This window comes from Apium graveolens, chromosome 9, assembly GCF_009905375.1.
Source record: "Apium graveolens cultivar Ventura chromosome 9, ASM990537v1, whole genome shotgun sequence".
Taxonomy (NCBI): Eukaryota; Viridiplantae; Streptophyta; class Magnoliopsida; order Apiales; family Apiaceae; genus Apium; species Apium graveolens.
The window spans coordinates 119,381,839-119,400,539 of NC_133655.1; the positions used below are offsets into that span (position 1 = coordinate 119,381,839).

An 18,701-nucleotide genomic window follows, 5' to 3' on the forward strand; every position below is an offset into this window, starting at 1 on the left:
TTAATTAGATAAATATTGATATTCGAATTTACTAATATTAATTATGAAATTTATTTGTTAAATAATTAAGTGAGACTTAATTATAATACAAATAGGTTTTCGAATTAATAATAACTCCTAATTAGTTAAGAGTTATAATTCGTTTTTCTACTCTCTATATAATATCTCTTGTGTGGCTGATTTTTGTATGAAAAAGACTTTTAATAAAACCCTAGCCACCAAAAGAGAAGATGGAGAGAGCAAGAAGAAACGAGTTTGTGCTAGTACACATCCAATCCTTGAGTTCAAGCATTCGTGTGGATACCGATAGAGCGTAGATCGTGAGAGCGGGATGCGTGGTGATTGAACAAGCTTTGGATCTCCATTAGTCAACCAATTGGTAAAGCTTCTTAGGGTAAACAATCGGATCTACGAATTAAATATATATTATTTGCATGGATCCTGCGGCGAGTTTCGAAAATTATGATTTTTTTTACGTTTTTAATTATTGTTTCCGTTGCGTTTATGTGCTCGAAACCCTTCACTTTCAAGTTGAAAAAGTGAGTAAAATAATGAGATTGATTAATATTTTATATATAAAGTGGTTATGGTAGAGATAAGTAGTGACTGTGATTACTTTTTACTCCCTCCGTCCCAATTTATCTGTCTTATTTGACTTTTGATGGTCAAATTGACCCAACTTTGACCATAAATATAAGCTTATTATTTCAATATTCTGAAAAACTGAAAAATACATATTGAAGTAAATTGAACATACTTTCTAATGATATAATATTTATAAATATTTTCAATAATGTGCTATATGCAATTTTCAGTCAAAATTGGGTTAATTTGACCGCAAAAAGTCAAACATAACAGATAAATTGGGACGGAGGGAGTATATTATAAAAAAATTACTGTTTTTAGAAATTTTTGAAATGTAAAAAATTGAAAAGGGCATCTCAAAAATAAAAGTGTAAACAAATGAGGGTGAAAGAAGGAATACTAACCCTACACCATATCATGAAATGGAAAATCAAAAGTGGGGATTCTTATTATTATACATGGATTGTTATTATTATATACATGCCGCGAGAAATAAATACGCTATTAACAGACATGGGATGGGAATACCAATCGCCACTTCATACACATACAACATGTATCTTTGTCAAGTCAAAATATATGTATTATCACCAAAATAATATTATTAGATAAGTTTGTTTTATCTAAAAAAAACGTGTATAAATATACTAGTTAGGTTAAGTGTGAACTCTTTGCCCATATTATATAATAAATATTGCAGTCCCACCATGTTTGTACCAATTTAATATTATGACAGCACATCAATGCTCACATTAACTCACATTAAATAGACAAAGATCGGATTTCACACACTTGGTTCCTTCATCTCTGTACACGTTATTATTCACTGTGTATTTATCCAATTTATTTACACCCGTTAGATTCTGTTAGTTGAAGTTCAAACCCTCAAAATTTTAGGCATAATTTTTAGTTAGGAACGCCATGATCTGTCAATAATGCAGTTAAACTCGATAAAAGAATACATTTGAATTTGAATTTGAAATTGGAGATTTTTATTATTTTATCATGCATGCATCCCATATTATATATTTGGGTAAAAAAGGAAATTAATAATAAACATTCAATTATGGAAATTTTAATAGCTAGCGGCTAGCAGAAGCATTGTAGATGTAGTACGCTATAGTTTGAACACAACTTTACACTTTGTTGTGTGTTGTGTATGTTGTTAGGACAAGTCATCTCCATGAACAACTGGCAGATGACAGATGACAGCGTAGCGTCATTTTAATAATATAATTATATACCTATACACAACCCTGGCACCAATCATTTGACATCTCTTGCTGCCCTTTCTTTTCTTCTCTACAAAATCCACATCCATTTCCCATTCTTTCTCTGTCAAAAAGTCTCTGCCTACAAACCATTTCAACTCTCTCTCTCTCTCTGTATCTATATATGCATACATGATATATTTCTTATATATATGTCCTATTTAACATTTACATTCTTCACCAAGAGCAAGGAGAACTAAAAAGATACATAAAGAGTCGGGACTGTTGCAGCATACGAAAAACAAGATCCACATATGTCTGCAGTTGTAACGGAAGTAATATTGATGATGAATCCTAGTGTTAGCAACAGCACAGCAACAGAATCATCACATGCAGTAACGTCCAAACTAGGCATTCAAACGGATGTTGAGTTGGTTAAATGTGATTGTTGTGGTTTAACGGAGGAGTGCACTGCAGCATACATTTCTATAATTTGCCAACGGTATCAAGGTAAATGGATATGCGGATTGTGCGCAGAGGCCGTAAATTACGAAATGAGATTTTTAAACATAGAAGAAGCGTTGAATCAGCACAGGAGCTTCTGCAGCCAGTTCAAATCTGATGCTCCTCCTCCTAATCCAGCTGTTCATCTCATATCTGCGATGACACATATTCTGAGACGGAGCATGTCCCCTAAAAAACACGGAGGATTAAATCGATCCAAGATTAGTACTGTTCCGGTTCTGTCTTCGTTGTCTCTGTTGGAATAATCTTAAATTTAGTTATTAATTATTTGTTTATTTAATTATTAGATATTTAGCAATGATTAATTATTAGAGAAAAATATTATTTTAGAATTGTTTAGTAGTGGGGTAGTGGAGTTATGGAGTAAATTATGGACATGTAATTTACCCATTAATTAGTAGTGGTTAGTTTTAGTAATAGTTAGTTTTAATATGTTTGTAAAGCCTATATAATGGCTAGTTTACCTTGAGTTTTAAGACAAAAAAAAAAAACAAGAAATATAGCAGTATAAGTTCTCTGAAAAAATGTAGGTGTCTTTTTTCTCCCAGTTTTTCCAACATGGCATCAGAGCTATATGTTCTAGGGCTTGTGAGACTTTTATAAAAATACATACATTTATATATATATATATATATTAAGTATTTATGTGTGATTTCAAATGGCATTAAAAATTTCTCCATATATATTTAGTGAAGTATCAAGATGAAATGATAGGTGGAAAAGAAAAGAAAAGCAAGAGATCAATGAGGGAGGAAGAAATTGGAGGAAAAAATGAGGGACTGCTATTAGCTAAAGGTTCATCCTCAAAAGGCACAGGTAACAAAGTTCAATGCAACCATTGTCATAAGATGGGACATGAAGAAAAAGACTGTTGGTACAAAGGAAAGCCACAATGCTACAAATGCAAAAAAAAAAGGGGAATCTGGCAAAGAATTGTAGATTTCAGAATGATGAAGAAAGGATGACACAATTGATCGAGGGAGAATCACTCCTTTAGAGTTGTGGAGAGAAAGTGCTCCAAAGTGTTTTTGGAGAGAAAGTGCTCCAAAGTGTTTTTGATGAGATAGTGCATCAAAATTGATGGTGATGAGAAGTGCATCACAGGCGAAGAGAAAGTGCTTCGTAAATTTAAGATTATGGGGGTGAATGTTGGAATAATCTTAAATTTAGTTATTAATTATTTGTTTATTTAATTATTAGATATTTAGCAATGATTAATTATTAGAGAAAAATATTATTTTAGAATTGTTTAGTAGTGGGGTAGTGGAGTTATGGAGTAAATTATGGACATGTAATTTACCCATTAATTAGTAGTGGTTAGTTTTAGTAATAGTTAGTTTTAATATGTTTGTAAAGCCTATATAATGGCTAGTTTACCTTGAGTTTTAAGAGAAAAAAAGAAAACAAGAAATATAGCAGTATAAGTTCTCTGAAAAAATGTAGGTGTCTTTTTTCTCCCAGTTTTTCCAACAGTCTCTGCTTGATCAAAATCATGAAATGGGTACATCAGAGCAGTCAAGGACAGAGTTATGATTTGTACGCGTAGTTTTTGTTTCTTTTACCACAACAAGCATGCATGCCGTATGGTTATGTATGTATGTTTTCTTAATAAATAATCAAATTTAGCGTACATATAGTGTTTTGATGCAGACTTGTATGTACAAGTAATTGCAATTTTTAGGCAAATGAATTCGGTTTTATAGACCGTGTAATGCCATATTAATTAAATCTAGTAGAGGATAATTAGGCCTTCTAGGTTGAGGTTGACAAGTATAGCAATTCTCATTTTCTCAAGGAAGATGCAACAAGTTAGCTACAATCAACTACAAAAGTTAAAGCCCCAAAGTTTCCGGAGTTGTTTAATTCGGGTGCAAGAGTTCTTGTGTCCCATAAAATAACAAGTGGTGTGAAATCAGTAGCCGAATAGAGCTAATTTAGGCTCAAATTCCAGACTAAACTAAAAAAATTAGTAAGAAATTTTTATAAAGCCTCAACTTTTTAGTTAATAATTGAAAATCAGTAGATATTTTACTTGAAATCTCGGCCAACCTCTTTAAATAACGATAATTTTATTTTTAAACCCGCTATTTTGTGATCCCCGCCAGGAGCATGAATGCTTTAAACAAAAGATGGGTGCAGTACGAATGTATTTAATTATTAAAAGAAATAATGCAAATATTGCGTCCAATGCCAATAATAAATCTCAGAGCTTCATGACAGCTGGTATAAATTCTTTGTTAGCCTCTCACTTAAAAAAGTGGGTGATAGGTTCTCCAAATATCTTCCCCAAATTTTTTACCAAATGACGTGGCTGACACATGGCTTATTTAAATTCGTACGCGCATATTAATGCACACGGATCCCATTTTATTATTAGGAAGGTTACCAACTATTTATGTGAAATTTTTACAAAAATTTCGGCTCTCTAGCATATTCTCTTAAATAATTGTCCGAATATTATTATTGTCCTGAGTTCGTGAATGAAGTATGTAAGAAGAACCTTTTTTAATCCCTGGAATAACTTCTAGATATATGCCCCCCTTCATTTCTTTGTTATATCGCATTGATTACGACTGTAATGCTTAGTCATTATCCCTATCCTTCACGACTTGTCTATTTTTAATTTGTTGTTACTAATCATTTGCACATGCATGTCTCTGTCTGTCTTAGATCCTAATCTTCAATAATACTCATTTGCAATCATCCTAAGCTCTGTTTGTTTAAACCCAACCACCTATCTACTAGTTTTGATTGCTTGTGTTGTTAGGAATGTGACTCACCCGCAATGCATCATTGCATTGACAATATAGATGAGTTGCGGTGATAAGTGACGGGACAAAAGAAAACATGGAATGCTTTCTGTGTGAAAAATGTTCTTAAGTTTCTTGGTGCTACAAACAAGATTAGGTATATAACCTTTCAAAGACAGAATAGCCATTGTAGAAGCCGAGAAGGAACATAAGCCAAAGTTTTGGTTTCTTTTGTCTGGTGGGTTAGAATAATTCTACACAGTTCAATCTTACGACAAATTACTCATATCTCTCACAAGAATTACACAGATCATCACGATCAATGCATAATTACGGCAAGATAATAGCTTACGCTTCAATACTCAGCAGAGCCATGTTCGAGATAATTTATATTCTGCAATTGACTTATGCCAAAAATAAAAAAAGCACATGGTCTACAACTATATTTTTCAGCAGTCACTTCACATTATCGGAATAGGACATGGTCTACAGTCAAAATGCCCAACAACAAGAAGAAAACAATTACTATCCTGATATAAAGACTGAAGTGTTACTATCAATGTGCAAACAAGCACAATGAATTCCATGTAACCTGTATGCATACTTGGATACAAGGACAGTAGAGCAACATAAAGAACTAATCATTTTATTTATTTATTAGGAAAGCTGAACGCTGGCTTTTTACTTAGATGTCACCAGCAGCGGATTTATAAAGTTACAGAAAGTATACAACGCTGAATGCGGATTACGTAAGGAAGAAGGAAATTTGGAAATACTTTCATTTTTGTGAGAACATACATCACAAAGAAAGCCAGCCAGCCAGCAACCCTCTCCATGTAGGCAGGTCAACTTTAGCATACAGTATCCACCAACCCCTGCATAAAGAAGAGGCCGTGACGCAAGGTTCGCATCAACTCAATAAGATTATGCAACTACGTGCTCTACAAAGACAAAACATACCTCAAGAAAAGAAAATATACTAGCCAAAGTTAATCCCTTGAGCCAATGGCAACTCATGCCCATAATTGATAGTACTGCCAGAAATACAAGACATAATTCAACAAGTCAGCAGAAATTAAAGATGTTTCACTACTGAATCAAAGGAGCCAAACTAATTACCAAGTTGCCCGCCTCATGTACTGTTTCCATGAATCACTTCCAGCTTCACGTCCTCCCCCTGTAGCCTTTTCACCACCAAAAGCACCGCCAATTTCAGCACCATTTGTTGGTATGTTTACGTTAACTATGCCACAGTCACTTCCATTAGGCCTGCATCAGATTATAACAACTTAACAAGAGGTGCTGATGACCAAAATTCTTCTCAACATTAGATTTATTCGTGGAGCAACATAAAATAACTGTTTAATATAGAGCATTTGCCACCTTAATTGCAGAAATGTGAGACATCCTCATAGCTCAAATCGTGTGAAATTGAATGCAAGAAAATATTTAAATAAAAGAACTCAACGATTGAGGAGCAGATTTAGAAATCCGATAGTATGGAAAACCAGTATCTAAAACTAATGATCATGAACAGAACAAAACCGGGAAAGGCGTGACAAATATTCTCACCATATGATATACAATATACTCACCCGATCCATTTGAAAATGATTTCAGGTTTGTTGGTGAAAATTGAACTACTCAGCCCCTGTGGTACTGAGTTGTTTATGTCAATAGCTTCCTTTAGAGTCTGTAAAACGAGGTAATAAAAGTAAGTAAATAAGATAATTTAGCCTAACTTGTCATGAGGTCATTAATTTAACAGTTAATCATATATAACATATAGGAGAGACCTTGAACTTCATAACATATAAGACGGGGGCGAATAATTCTTCTTTTACAACACCAGCATCTGAAGATATTTCTACTATTGTGGGCTGCACAAAGTTCCCTTCCGACTCTATAACCGAACCACCCGTGAGAATCTTCCCTCCCTGAAAATTCATACTTTCGAAGTTTAGCCTTAGGAAACTGTTTGGCGTACCTATTTAGATGTCTTAAAACATGCTTCAGACAAGAGTCTACAGAAATTTTACAAGTTAATGAATATAACATTAAAATACAGACACTAAGAACAATGGTGTAAATTTCTAAAGTTGGAACTATTTAATTTGGCGAGAATGAAATGCTTATAGAATGTGACTTGAAACTTGTTTATGAGATGCAGTTTAGCTGATGTTTTTAAAAAACTTGACATATATCTCATAACACGTAGGGAAAAGTTTGCATTTAAACAATGGTCAAGCATTTTGTAATGTTTGATTAAGCACCGAAAAATAAATGTGGATAGAATTAGAAACATATCAATCTCCTGCTTTAATTTCATAGATAATTGTAAAAATGTGATAAAAAAAATACTTTATTCAAAGAAAATAAGCAATAAACATTAAAGACTAATCGTATAAAATGGATATAGTGTTAGTTCTAGTAAATTGCAACAGTACTCAGGAAAATGGCCACTGACAGTATAATTAGTAGATAAAAAAAGCTTTTAGCTTCTTCCACACACACACATATAGGGAAAATATTGTTTAATGGTCACTATAGAAAAGTTTTCTATTAGTGCACCTCAAATTCACAATATATAGAAATTTGATTAAAAATCCAACCGTACTAATGTAAATATCTAGTAAAAATAAATAAATATGCAAATTTTTAAATGACTTAATGATTTGGATCAACCGCCTTTTTAACAAATTATATCTATATATATCATAAAATACAATTCAGCCCACTTAATTTGAAAAGTATTATACTTCCACGAGTTTACTTCCCCATGACTGCCAACCCCACCCCCCACCCCTGAAAAAACACAAGGCTTAGAAAGAGCCATCTTGTGCATTAGATATAGATGATTGCAGATTAGCCAAGGTCTAGAATGTAAAAGATAAACTACAGAGTAAAAGTGATGTGCCTGTGACTTGATGATGTCGATTCCCTTCTTGAAACCTTCCCTCGAACCAGCAGTGTGCAGTGGCCCAAGCAAGGTGCCTTTCTCCAAAGGATCCCCGATTTTAACTTGTTTGTACACTTGAAGTAGTTGTTCGAGAAAGCTCTGATATATGCTTTCATGAAGAATCTACATTTTAAGTAAGAAAGAAATTTGTAATCATATATTCGTGAATGCTATCTTCATATTATGCTCTCTGACATTTTAACATTTTCTCCACGTTCGTGTCAGAATCATGTAAAATCATATACATAAAATTCAGAAAAGAATATGAGAATAAAAATTATTTGATGGACCATACCAATCGACGGCATGTTGTGCAGCGCTGACCAGCTGTGCCAACAGCAGCAAACAAAACAGAACGAACAGCAAGTTGGATATCGGCATCATCCATGACTATGATGGCATTATTTCCACTTAATTCAAGCAGGCATTTACCATACCTTTGATTCACTGTTTGCTGAACCATTAGACCCACCTGCAGTTGGACATATGGAAAGATATAAATCTCCATGCAAAAGCTAATATATTAGACAAGGACATTTTTACAAAGTAAGACCACTTCTAAAAGCATATGATGTAACCCTTCAGATAAAAGTTATATGTTTTGACACCATACTAGTCTCTCAGCCAATGCTGAGTTTTGGAGAACCACAGCCCTACAACAGAAGGGCTACTTGTCCCACAGGTACAAACTTATATGGAGAAATCTAGCATATGCCTATTTAAAAAAGAAAAAAAATTCAGGAATGGGTTCTTCCATGTGGACTCTTGACAAGTGATATCGACTGTAAGAAGAAAAATCATAGGTTATTAATAAAATCAGTGTAGTTAAAACTTAAAAGTGTGCAAATACGAACTATAAAAAACTCAAACACAAGGAAACAGTTATGCACATAAACTCTACAGAACTCAAACACAAGGAAACAGTTATGCACATAAACTCTACAGAAATCAAACACAAGGAAACAGTAATGCACATAAACTCTTCCTGTTTCGTGTTGATGTTTGTAATGGATCAATCCTAAACTCAAACCATTTACAAGTTAGCACAGAAACAGTTAAACAAAACTTATAGATGCACTTATATATCAAAAACTGCTTACCATTACACAAAAACTATGACAAGTTGATTTTCATATACAATATTAGATGAGAAAACACAAGTAAGAATTAATTAGAAGGTATTATAGAATCATACATTCCATTAAAAAAACCTTCATTAATATAATGTGGAAAACAGTATGTACCTTCGAACTTCCTGTGAATGAAACCAGAGGTATACGTGTATCTTTTGATATAGCTTGACCAATCTCGGAACCACCACAAAAAACTGTAAAAATTGCAGTTGGTAGATTATTCTTCTCCAGAACCTCTGCAACTAGCTTGGTCATAGCAATAGTGATCAAAGGTGTCGTGGGAGCACCTTTCCTGCAAACAAGAACAAGAGAATAACCTAATCAGCCAACTTTCTATTCAAAGAACACGAGAGTATTATATTTTTGCTGTGGAAACTTCTATATCTACTTCCAAAGTAGTTGCACACATAGTTTTCCTTAAAGCATTCATTTCAATCTAATCACATAACTAGTCCAAACTCGTGGATAGCAGTAGTATGTAATCTATAGGAACTGACGAGCAATCAGATAATGACGACAGCTAAATATCATGATCAAATATATACACATTCACTGATCACAGATGAAATATGGTTTTACCTTGCAAAAACAGATATGTACATAGGGTTCAACAAAGATGAAAATGACACAACGCCTTGTATATTCGAATAAAGACACAGAATAAAGTTACATATTGTGCCCCTTGCATAGATGTACATCTACTTCAAGCAACTTCCACAAACACATTTTTACCGCACTAGACATGTGCATAGCTGGAGCTTAATAAAAAGTAACATGTACACAGTCCATTTGTGCTAGCCAAATTATATGTCGTTTCAGAAGAGACTTAAGGTGATAGACTTACCACACAACACAATTTCCACAGACTAGTGCAAGGCACGCATTCCATCCTGAAGAACCAGATGATAGAACAAGTCATGAAATGGAAGAAGTTTGATTGCTAAAGAAATTTCGACCATATACAGTAAATATTAACCTCCTAATTCACTTCATGTGTCATAACTTATAATACAGTAAGCATGACATTTTATATTGAGTAATTTGTTATTAGATTCAACTTTAAAGGAAAATAACTTTGAGGTTTCCTGTATAAAACAGAAAACAAACAAGCTTCCAGAACTAAATTAGAATTCATACTGTAAACTATAGTAAAGTGCTTACCAAGAACGGCACATGGAAAGTTGAAAGCTGTGATCACACCAACTATTCCAAGGGGATTCCACATCTGGTACCGAATAATGTTAGAAAAATAACAACAAAGAATTGGTACATAATCAGTTGTTCATACTTGACAGTAGAAGTTTCAGCACACCTCTAGCATCATATGATTTGGACCTGTCAACAAAGTAACCATACTTGTTAGAGGAAGCTTATTAGAAGCAAAGACTAAAGAAGACATATTTAATTCCATCCTTTAAATAGGTAGGAGAGTATATTAGAGAAAATTTTGTGTCATTTAAATTCAATATCAATAAAAAATATATGATGGCTGGGGGTGGACGAGTTGGGGATGGGGAGGGACCATTGTTTCTCAGTCCATATATACTGTTTCATTCTGGCTAAATGGTCACAACTGTATAGTGTATATCGTAACATTTATGACCTCATATTTGTATATTACATTTTTAAAAATATAAACAGAAATAGCTAAGTAGCTTACGTTCTGATGGAATGATTGATCCATTTAATTGTCGGCTCAAACCCACAGCAAAGTCACACATATCTATAATTTCCTGCAGTATGGCTCTTCTACTGTTATGAATTTGTAATGGTAGTAATGGCCAATGAAATGATACAAAAAACTTGAAAAGTAACACTGCAGTATCACTTACTTGAACCTCCCCTATTCCCTCAGGAAGAATCTTTCCCATCTCAAGTGATACGAGTCGACCAAGTTGCTGAAGCTTGCCTCTCAATGCATCACCAATTTGCCTTACAATCTCGCCTCTTTTTGGTGCAGGAATCTAAGGGCAAAATTACACATTTTTTAAAGAGGGAAACATAACAAAAAAACTAAAAAGGTGAACCATATTAGACAAATTCCCTGTATTTTGGTGGAAATAGAAAGACAGTCTACAATTCCCCTAATTAAAGTTGCATCATACAGGGGGTGTTAGGTATACATTAAATTGCTTGCATATTGGCGGACTTGGATTTCAAAAAATTAACTCTACAGAGGATCAATGCCATTGTAAGTTGTGACTTACTTGCATCCATATTTTGGTGGCTTCAGAGCAAGCTTGCATGCCTTCTTCATAATCGTCAAGAGAGCCTTCTGAAACTTGAGCAATTGTCTGATCCAATAAACAAAAAAGAAACGATTAAAATCTAAAAATTTCAGTTTAAGCAGATTGTCGCAAGACACAAAGTTCCGCTCATTCATACATTTCACTGCAATCATACTATCAAACAGATTCAAATAAAGGCTTATTTATAGTATTTTATAAATCAGACGCAAAATATTAACCCAAAAAACAATTTCAAAATGCATGATCGAGTAAACCAATCAACTCTTGTAGCACTAACAATAATCACTCACTACCATTAAAATATCATCAACTAACTTGCAAAACAAATCAAGACGTACAAAGAACTTGCAAAACTGAAACATTTAAAGTCTGAAAACCCAATTTCTGAGTAAAAAATCTCCCTTGTTTTTAACCAATTCTCAATTCGATGATCAGAGTCAGAAAACTTGCAATCAATCAAGTACTAAACACATCAATCATATATATACCAATAAGCATAGCATAACATAAAATGATGAGTAACAAAAATAATCCTAATGAAAAAACCTGATTAGAAGAAGGATTAAGAGAAGAAACAACAGCACCATTTCCTTTCCAAACACCATTAACAAAACAACCTGGATTGCTAGCTTCTATTCCTATTTCACTTAAAAACTCGTACTCTTTTTTAGCAAACCCCATTTCTGCGCGCACACACGAACACTTATGTTAGAAAATTACAAACATATAGAAGATGGTTGGATACATATGTAATTCTTTTTAGTAGAGGGGGTAGAGAGAAATTGATGGAACAAACCTTGATTGTAATAATTTTGTTGGGGGCTGAACTAGACTGTTTAATTAGCTAACGTTTGGTAGTAGTAGCAATAAATTAGTGTAGTGTCGTCTGTATTATTTAGAGCCGTGTTTCGAGAGAAGTACCAAAGGGAGTGGTTTGAGACGGACAAGTATTTTGTTCCGTCACAGAAAATATATTTAATTTAATATAGTACATCAATAATTAATATACATTTTTTTAATGATAAAAATTAAAGAATGTAGTATATAAGATCTGATCGGGTCATTTTAAATTATTATTGGCCCCGGTAAAGTTGAGAGTTATCAAGAGACTTGATTTGGTTAAGTTTGAAATGATGATGGGCGGTGCGGTGACATGTGAAGATTGGCATGGGTTTCCATCTGCTTTGAGTACGGATCCAGTTGTTTCCATAACTTGTAATTTGTAAATTATAAAACGGTGGGATTGCGGGATATTCGACATGATCTCTTCTCCAGAATAAAACCAAAGATAATGTTAATTTATTGTGTATTTACTGGTATATTTTATGACGTTGCAGTATCTCTTTTCTTTCTTTCTACATATCCCCTGCTGCAATAAGGCTTTCGGAGACAGGAAGGATAAGGATAAAATCAAGATAAATAAATAAATTATACACCATCCTTATTTTGCTTGAAAAGAATCTTAATATATTATAATAAGATTATCCGTTATAAATTGACAAAAACTAACATAATACAGTTAAACCTTCTTAAAATAATATTCTCGGGGTCGAGAAAATATATTACGTGACCAAATTTATTACTAATAATATTTTATTATTTTATTGATAAAGTAATATTTTATTACTTTACCGATTTTTGTAATTTATGTATTACAAGAATTTGGTGAAATAAACGAAGGTATCGAAGGATTAAATGAAACTATCTCTAATTTATGATATACGAATGTGACGGATGTTGAACTTCTCTTAAATTATCCGAGTGAAAATGATATGGTTATGAAATTACCTACGAACGAACAAATTATTTAGTCGGTAATGAATACTGATGAAGGGATTGATCCTAAACTGGTTGATAAGAATGTCATCTCATGCGTGTCATCAAATGAAACATTTGAAACAATCAACACTCTGAACAACTACTTGTTAAAACACGAGCATAACATACGAGGAGTTATTTACTTTACATAAAATCAAAGTTTAATTTTGGCTTTGGTGGAAAGAATAAACAAGCTACAATATATTCTTATTTTAAAATGAATTGAATTACATATGTATATATATGTGTGTGTATGTGTAAAATCATTACTTTACATATTATTTGGGTCTTTAATTAATTTTTAATTTTTTATTATCTTATACCTTCAGCGATAATATTACTTGACAATATTGGCCCATGTTTGGATCGACGAAATTTATTACTTAATCGAGGTTATTACTTTATCCACTACACCATAGATTGGCTATGGCAACCATATTTCTAGAAATTTGTCAAAAAATGTTGCAAATGAGAATATATATTATATGTATTGCAAGGACTTCCAAAAGCGTTGCAAATGATCTGTAAATAATGAAGTGAGTTGAAAACTAACATTCTACTGCAATGAATTTTGTAAGATGTTGCAATATGTATGAATTTAGGGCCCAAAATGTCGGCGGGCTTCTAAATTATTTGAGTTAAAAGTTTTGTCGGGCTAAGCACAGATAAGAAAACAAAAATACATAACACACGCCAAATACACACGCCACAACAGAAGGAATATAAGGAATATAAGGAATAGAAGGAGAGAAAGTAAAAATATTCAATCTATATCAAGATCAAAATATTCAAGCTCGGGGAATCCTCTAAGCACAAAAAAGTTGAAGGTAAAAATCTAAACTTGACAATCGAGTTTCTTCGTCAAATTGATTTTATTTGTTGGTAAATCGAAAAGGGAGTTTTAATTAGGGTTTATTTATTAATTAGTGGTAATTTTTAAATCGATTTAAATGTTTATAATTTTGTTTGTGCATGCTAATTACGCCTTTTGAATGAAGATTATGTCTGAGTCAAATTTTAAAATTTTGGCTTCAATTTTGATTTAAGTCGAATTTTAAAATTAGGGCTTTGATTGTGAGTATGTCTAAATTTTTAAATTGGGAATTATGTTGTTAGTTTGTGTTTCTAAACTTTTAAGATTATATGCTCTAGCTGTTTGATTGTGTTTGTAAGAGTTTTAATTTGGGAATATTTTCATGTAAACTCTGTTATTTTATGTTCGTGTTTTTTATATAAGCTCTATTATTGTCGTCGTTTTTTTGTTCTTAAAATGAGAAAAGTAACTGGAACCTTGCATATTCAACAGCCTTCTTCTTAGCTTCGTAGTTGCTGAAGTTTTGCTTTCCAATTTTTGACATAACAGGAAGATAAAGGTTGACTAGTAAAGTGTTAAAATTTCTTTGTCACGTTTTATCATGTTTAGCATGAGCCTGGTTGACTAGCCTTTAATTGGTGATTGTGAATTTGAGACAAGTGTTGTCATCTATGCATTCTTTTTTTGTATTTTTATGTAATGATGTTAAGGGAGAGCATTAGCTATTACAAGAAATTCAACTTCCTGCAAGCAATAATCTTTCATTGATTGTACTCGGAGTTATATGCTGAATATATATAACTTTTAGGAGAGTATTCTTCTGGACTGTGATAGAGTGGCTTCCAAGACTTGGTATAATAAAGAAGAAACATGGACAAAATAGATCCAGTAATTGTTCCTTACGTTGTGTCCAAAAAACCTGTAGAGAGTTCACGAATCAAGCAAGACTGGGGTGCCATGTATGTTACACTAAAAGGAGATGGAAAGGAATATTATGTCGATATTAAGGTTATAGTTTTATATACTTGTGTTTTCGTTTTTAATTTATGAGTTTTTGAATTCATAATTATATCTTGTCATTCTTAATTAAAGAATATGATATGATGGTTGAAGGTTTGGGAGGGCTTGATGGGTTATGGATGAAGATGCTTGCTTCTGATGTTCCCACATTCATACATGTTCTTGAGGCTGCAACACGGCCTGCAAGAGCTGCTTCAGTGCCTGAGGTTCCTAGAGTTACATCAGCGAACTCCAGTGTGCCAAACAGAGTGGGTAAATTCAATCTCAGGGAACAACCAATTCCAGTAAAAAATTTGCATTTCACGTCCTGATTAGGGTGACTGAGTGTTAAAAATACATTATCAGGATGTTATGAAACTCAAGAAGGAGCTTGACCTATTGATTGTCATTCTACCGGATAATAACGATATCATGATATCCCCATTGTTTGTTGTTTCAACTTTAGATTTTATTTATACATTTCAGGATATTAATTCAATATTGTTGTTAGTTGTTACACTCTTTTAATAAATTTCATAGTGAGGATCTGTAGGCTATTAAAATTACACTCCTCAATACCCTATACTTGTTATATCTATATTTGATATATTTTTGTGATTGAAGTTTAATTAACTTTAGTCAAGGTTGAAATATTAGGATCCAATAATATGTTTTCCATACATGTGAAAGTGTTCTCTATTTCCAGTTTTTGGGCATCAATTGTTCTGTTTTGTTATCAATTTTTTCATCATAATATCTGCTTTAGAACTGTTGTAATGCATGTGTTATTCAGACTACAGGCAGTATGCTGACTTGCACAACACAAGCAAGTTTAGACAGTGAAAATTGGGAACTAGTACTTCCTATTACAGCTCTGCTACACTTATTCGAGAACTCCAGAATGACTCATCGACAAGTCAAAAATAGCTTATAGAGAAGTCTCAGCGATATCGACAAGCCAAAATGAAGATATGAAGATTGGAGATATCAACAAGTCATTTCTGCATTAGAGAACTCAGAGATATCGATAAGTCAAAATAAAGATATAAAGACTAGAGATATCGACAAGTTATTTCTACATGCAAAGACTTGGAGACCTCGACAAGCCAAGCTCATTCGAGAACTCAGAGATCTCGACAAGTCAAGCACATTCGAGAACTCAGAGATCTCGATAAGTCAAGTTCACATTCGAGAACTCAGAGACCTCGATAAGTCAAAACACTTGTAGAGAACTAAGAGATCTCGATAAGTCATTATTGTAATATCCGGGATATATCGTGTGATTATTTTGCTATTAAATAATTATTATGTGTGTTCAGTATCTATTCTGTGAGTTAATTGTTAAATGTTATCTGTACTTGGATATTCAAAAATAATATTAATTGAGTATTTTAATTTTTATATGTCCAAAATAAAATATAGATAATTGTCGATTTATAAGAATCATATGAAATTTCTAAAATCTTTTTCCGAGTATTTAAAACTTATTTTATAAAAACGGGAACCAACCGACGTCACCCGTTGTTACGTTTTTGAAACCCGAAACTCTTCCGAGAACTCCTTCCTAACCGAATTGTAATATTCCGAGCATATTCCATGTTTCGACTTTTTTCGATCCGGCGTACTGTTTGTTCTGCGCGGGTCCCGGCGCAACATTTTCGATACAATATTCATTCCGATAAATCAATAAAATCCGTATTTTCGATAAACGGGAGCTTTTTATTAAACTATCCCAATTATCACTTCGTAGTACGTGTAACCAGGCGCTGAGACCAAGACCGCAGTACAAATTGTACTGGTTTGGATAATTATCCCGAAAACCGATACCGTTTGGATCAGTTTTTATAAATAAACGTACCGTTTTATATCCGGAATGATCCAACGGGATACTAATTTTCCGTAATTATAAATAGCCTTTTACCGTATTTTATTTCGTATCAAAATCATTTGCAGATAGTTAATTTTATAATTTTCAGAGAAAAACCCTAATTACATAAACTGTTCTAAGAATCAAACAGCAAAACGAAGGCGTTACCGATCTCTGTTTTCAAAGCTTGAGTAACCAAAACGAAGGATTTAAAGTGTTCTACCAGATTCTGAGCTTCGTTTTACTGCAGAAATCAAGGTTTATTTTCTATAATTTTATTTATTTTCGAATTAAATTTATTAAAAATATGAATTTTTGTTCGGATGATTGTTTGTATGATTTGATGATTGCATGTTGTAGAGCTTGTTTTCCTGATGATTTTGATATATTATACGTCTGATTTGGAGTTCAATAACATGCTCAAAAGTGGGTTTAATTTTCGAATTTCAAAATTAGGGTTTATAACCCGTATGAATGTTCTTAATTGAAATTTGGGGGTTTCTTATTCTGGAATAGATTGATATTGTGATATAGTGGATTGTATTCTCTGTGAAATTTGCAATCTAGTCATATAAGTTTCATGAATCACCGAGGTCTGTAGAGAAGGGAGTTGTCTTTTGAAATTTTCCGAAGTTCGCCGGAAACTGGCAAACTTCACGGCTAAATTCCGGCCAACTCAGGGATGATTAGAACAATCTGTTGGCATGGTTGTATTCCTGGTAAAGTATAGATGTGATCTGGAGGTGTTGGTGGGGTGAGGACGCCGAGAACGTGTTCTCCGGCCACCCCTGTATTTTCCGGCGACGGGGCTGGAAAATTACAGTTTAGTACCTATAGTTTTGAAAACGATGCAGTTTGGTCCCTGAAGTTTCCAGAGTTTGCAAATTTAGGATTTCTGTTTTAAAAATATTTAAAAATCATATTAACTATTTATTTTTATTATAAAAATTCGTTTTTAATTTCTGAAAATTCTAAAAATTAGTATTTTAATTCCGAAAATTATTTTTAATTCAAAAATAAATCTGAATTAATTAGTTATTTAATTTCAGTTAATTTTTAATTGATTAATTGGTCAATTAATTCGAAAATTAATTGATTAATTGATTTAATTAATTATTAATTGATTTTAATTAATTACTTAATTAGATTTAATTATTTAAAAATGATTTAAAAATTCCGAAAAATAGTTTCGAGCTTTAAAATATTATTCTAAATTATTTTTAAGGCGCGATAATTATTCTAAAATTGTTTCGGAGCCAGAATTGGCCAACCGAACCCTGTTTATTAACCCGAAATTGATCCAACGACCCGTTTTAATTCCGAAAAATATTTTAAAAAAATCATTTTAAATACCAGAAAGCCTATTTATGACCCGAGACTTCTTTATAAATGATATGTCATTGATTACGTGATGTATTATGTGTTATACGTGACTTGTTGATTGACTATCGGTTTATATATTCGGCGTTTACTTGATTATTGCATAACTTTCAATCCGTTAATCGGATTTGGGTGAAACGAAGGGTAGATAGAAGTATGTGTTGAATAAAATCATTTGAGTTGATTATTGATAGATGCTTATGATATGTGAGCAGAAGAGGCAAGACGTAGGAAAGGGAAACAGGTAGTTGAGGAGTAAGACGATTGTGATTGGAAGCGAGTACAGGATAGTAATCTAATACCAGGCAAGTGTTCTGAACTTTCTCGAGATACTGAAACCCAAACCCTGATTCCAGTTATTGTTCTTGAGCCATGAACCTTATTCTTTCTATACCCTTGATTGTTGTATAC

At 32.9% G+C, this 18,701-nt stretch overlaps 2 protein-coding genes across 2 annotated transcripts; one reads left to right on the forward strand and one right to left on the reverse strand.

Annotated features, from left to right (window-relative positions):
* Positions 1 to 2,110: 2,110 nt before the first annotated feature.
* On the forward strand, positions 2,111 to 2,566 carry LOC141685522 (uncharacterized). The gene has a single exon (XM_074490615.1). It carries the CDS (start codon positions 2,111 to 2,113, stop codon positions 2,564 to 2,566), a length of 456 nt encoding a protein of 151 aa, XP_074346716.1.
* A 3,135-nt stretch (positions 2,567 to 5,701) lies between these two features.
* On the reverse strand, positions 5,702 to 12,365 carry LOC141683373 (aldehyde dehydrogenase family 7 member B4). The gene is made up of 16 exons (XM_074488071.1): positions 12,209 to 12,365; positions 11,959 to 12,095; positions 11,371 to 11,457; positions 10,996 to 11,127; positions 10,824 to 10,896; positions 10,476 to 10,498; positions 10,325 to 10,388; positions 10,008 to 10,053; positions 9,275 to 9,455; positions 8,326 to 8,502; positions 7,989 to 8,153; positions 6,868 to 7,008; positions 6,667 to 6,764; positions 6,191 to 6,340; positions 6,032 to 6,105; positions 5,702 to 5,946 (listed from the first exon to the last, which is right to left on the reverse strand). Exons 2-15 carry the CDS (start codon positions 12,091 to 12,093, stop codon positions 6,051 to 6,053), a joined length of 1,527 nt encoding a protein of 508 aa, XP_074344172.1. The 5' UTR covers positions 12,094 to 12,095; positions 12,209 to 12,365; the 3' UTR covers positions 5,702 to 5,946; positions 6,032 to 6,050.
* Positions 12,366 to 18,701: the final 6,336 nt, after the last annotated feature.

Excerpts from the sequence above, each read along its gene's own strand:
- LOC141685522 (XM_074490615.1), top strand. The coding sequence starts at position 2,111 with ATGTCTGCAGTTGTAACGGAAGTAATATTGATGATGAATCCTAGTGTT.
- LOC141683373 (XM_074488071.1), bottom strand. The coding sequence starts at position 12,093 with ATGGGGTTTGCTAAAAAAGAGTACGAGTTTTTAAGTGAAATAGGAATA. Across the intron at positions 11,458-11,958 it reads TTAATCCTTCTTCTAATCAG|ACAATTGCTCAAGTTTCAGA; the intron begins GTTTTTTCATTA and ends TTATTGGATCAG. Across the intron at positions 9,456-10,007 it reads TGTGGAAATTGTGTTGTGTG|GAAAGGTGCTCCCACGACAC; the intron begins GTAAGTCTATCA and ends TCTTGTTTGCAG.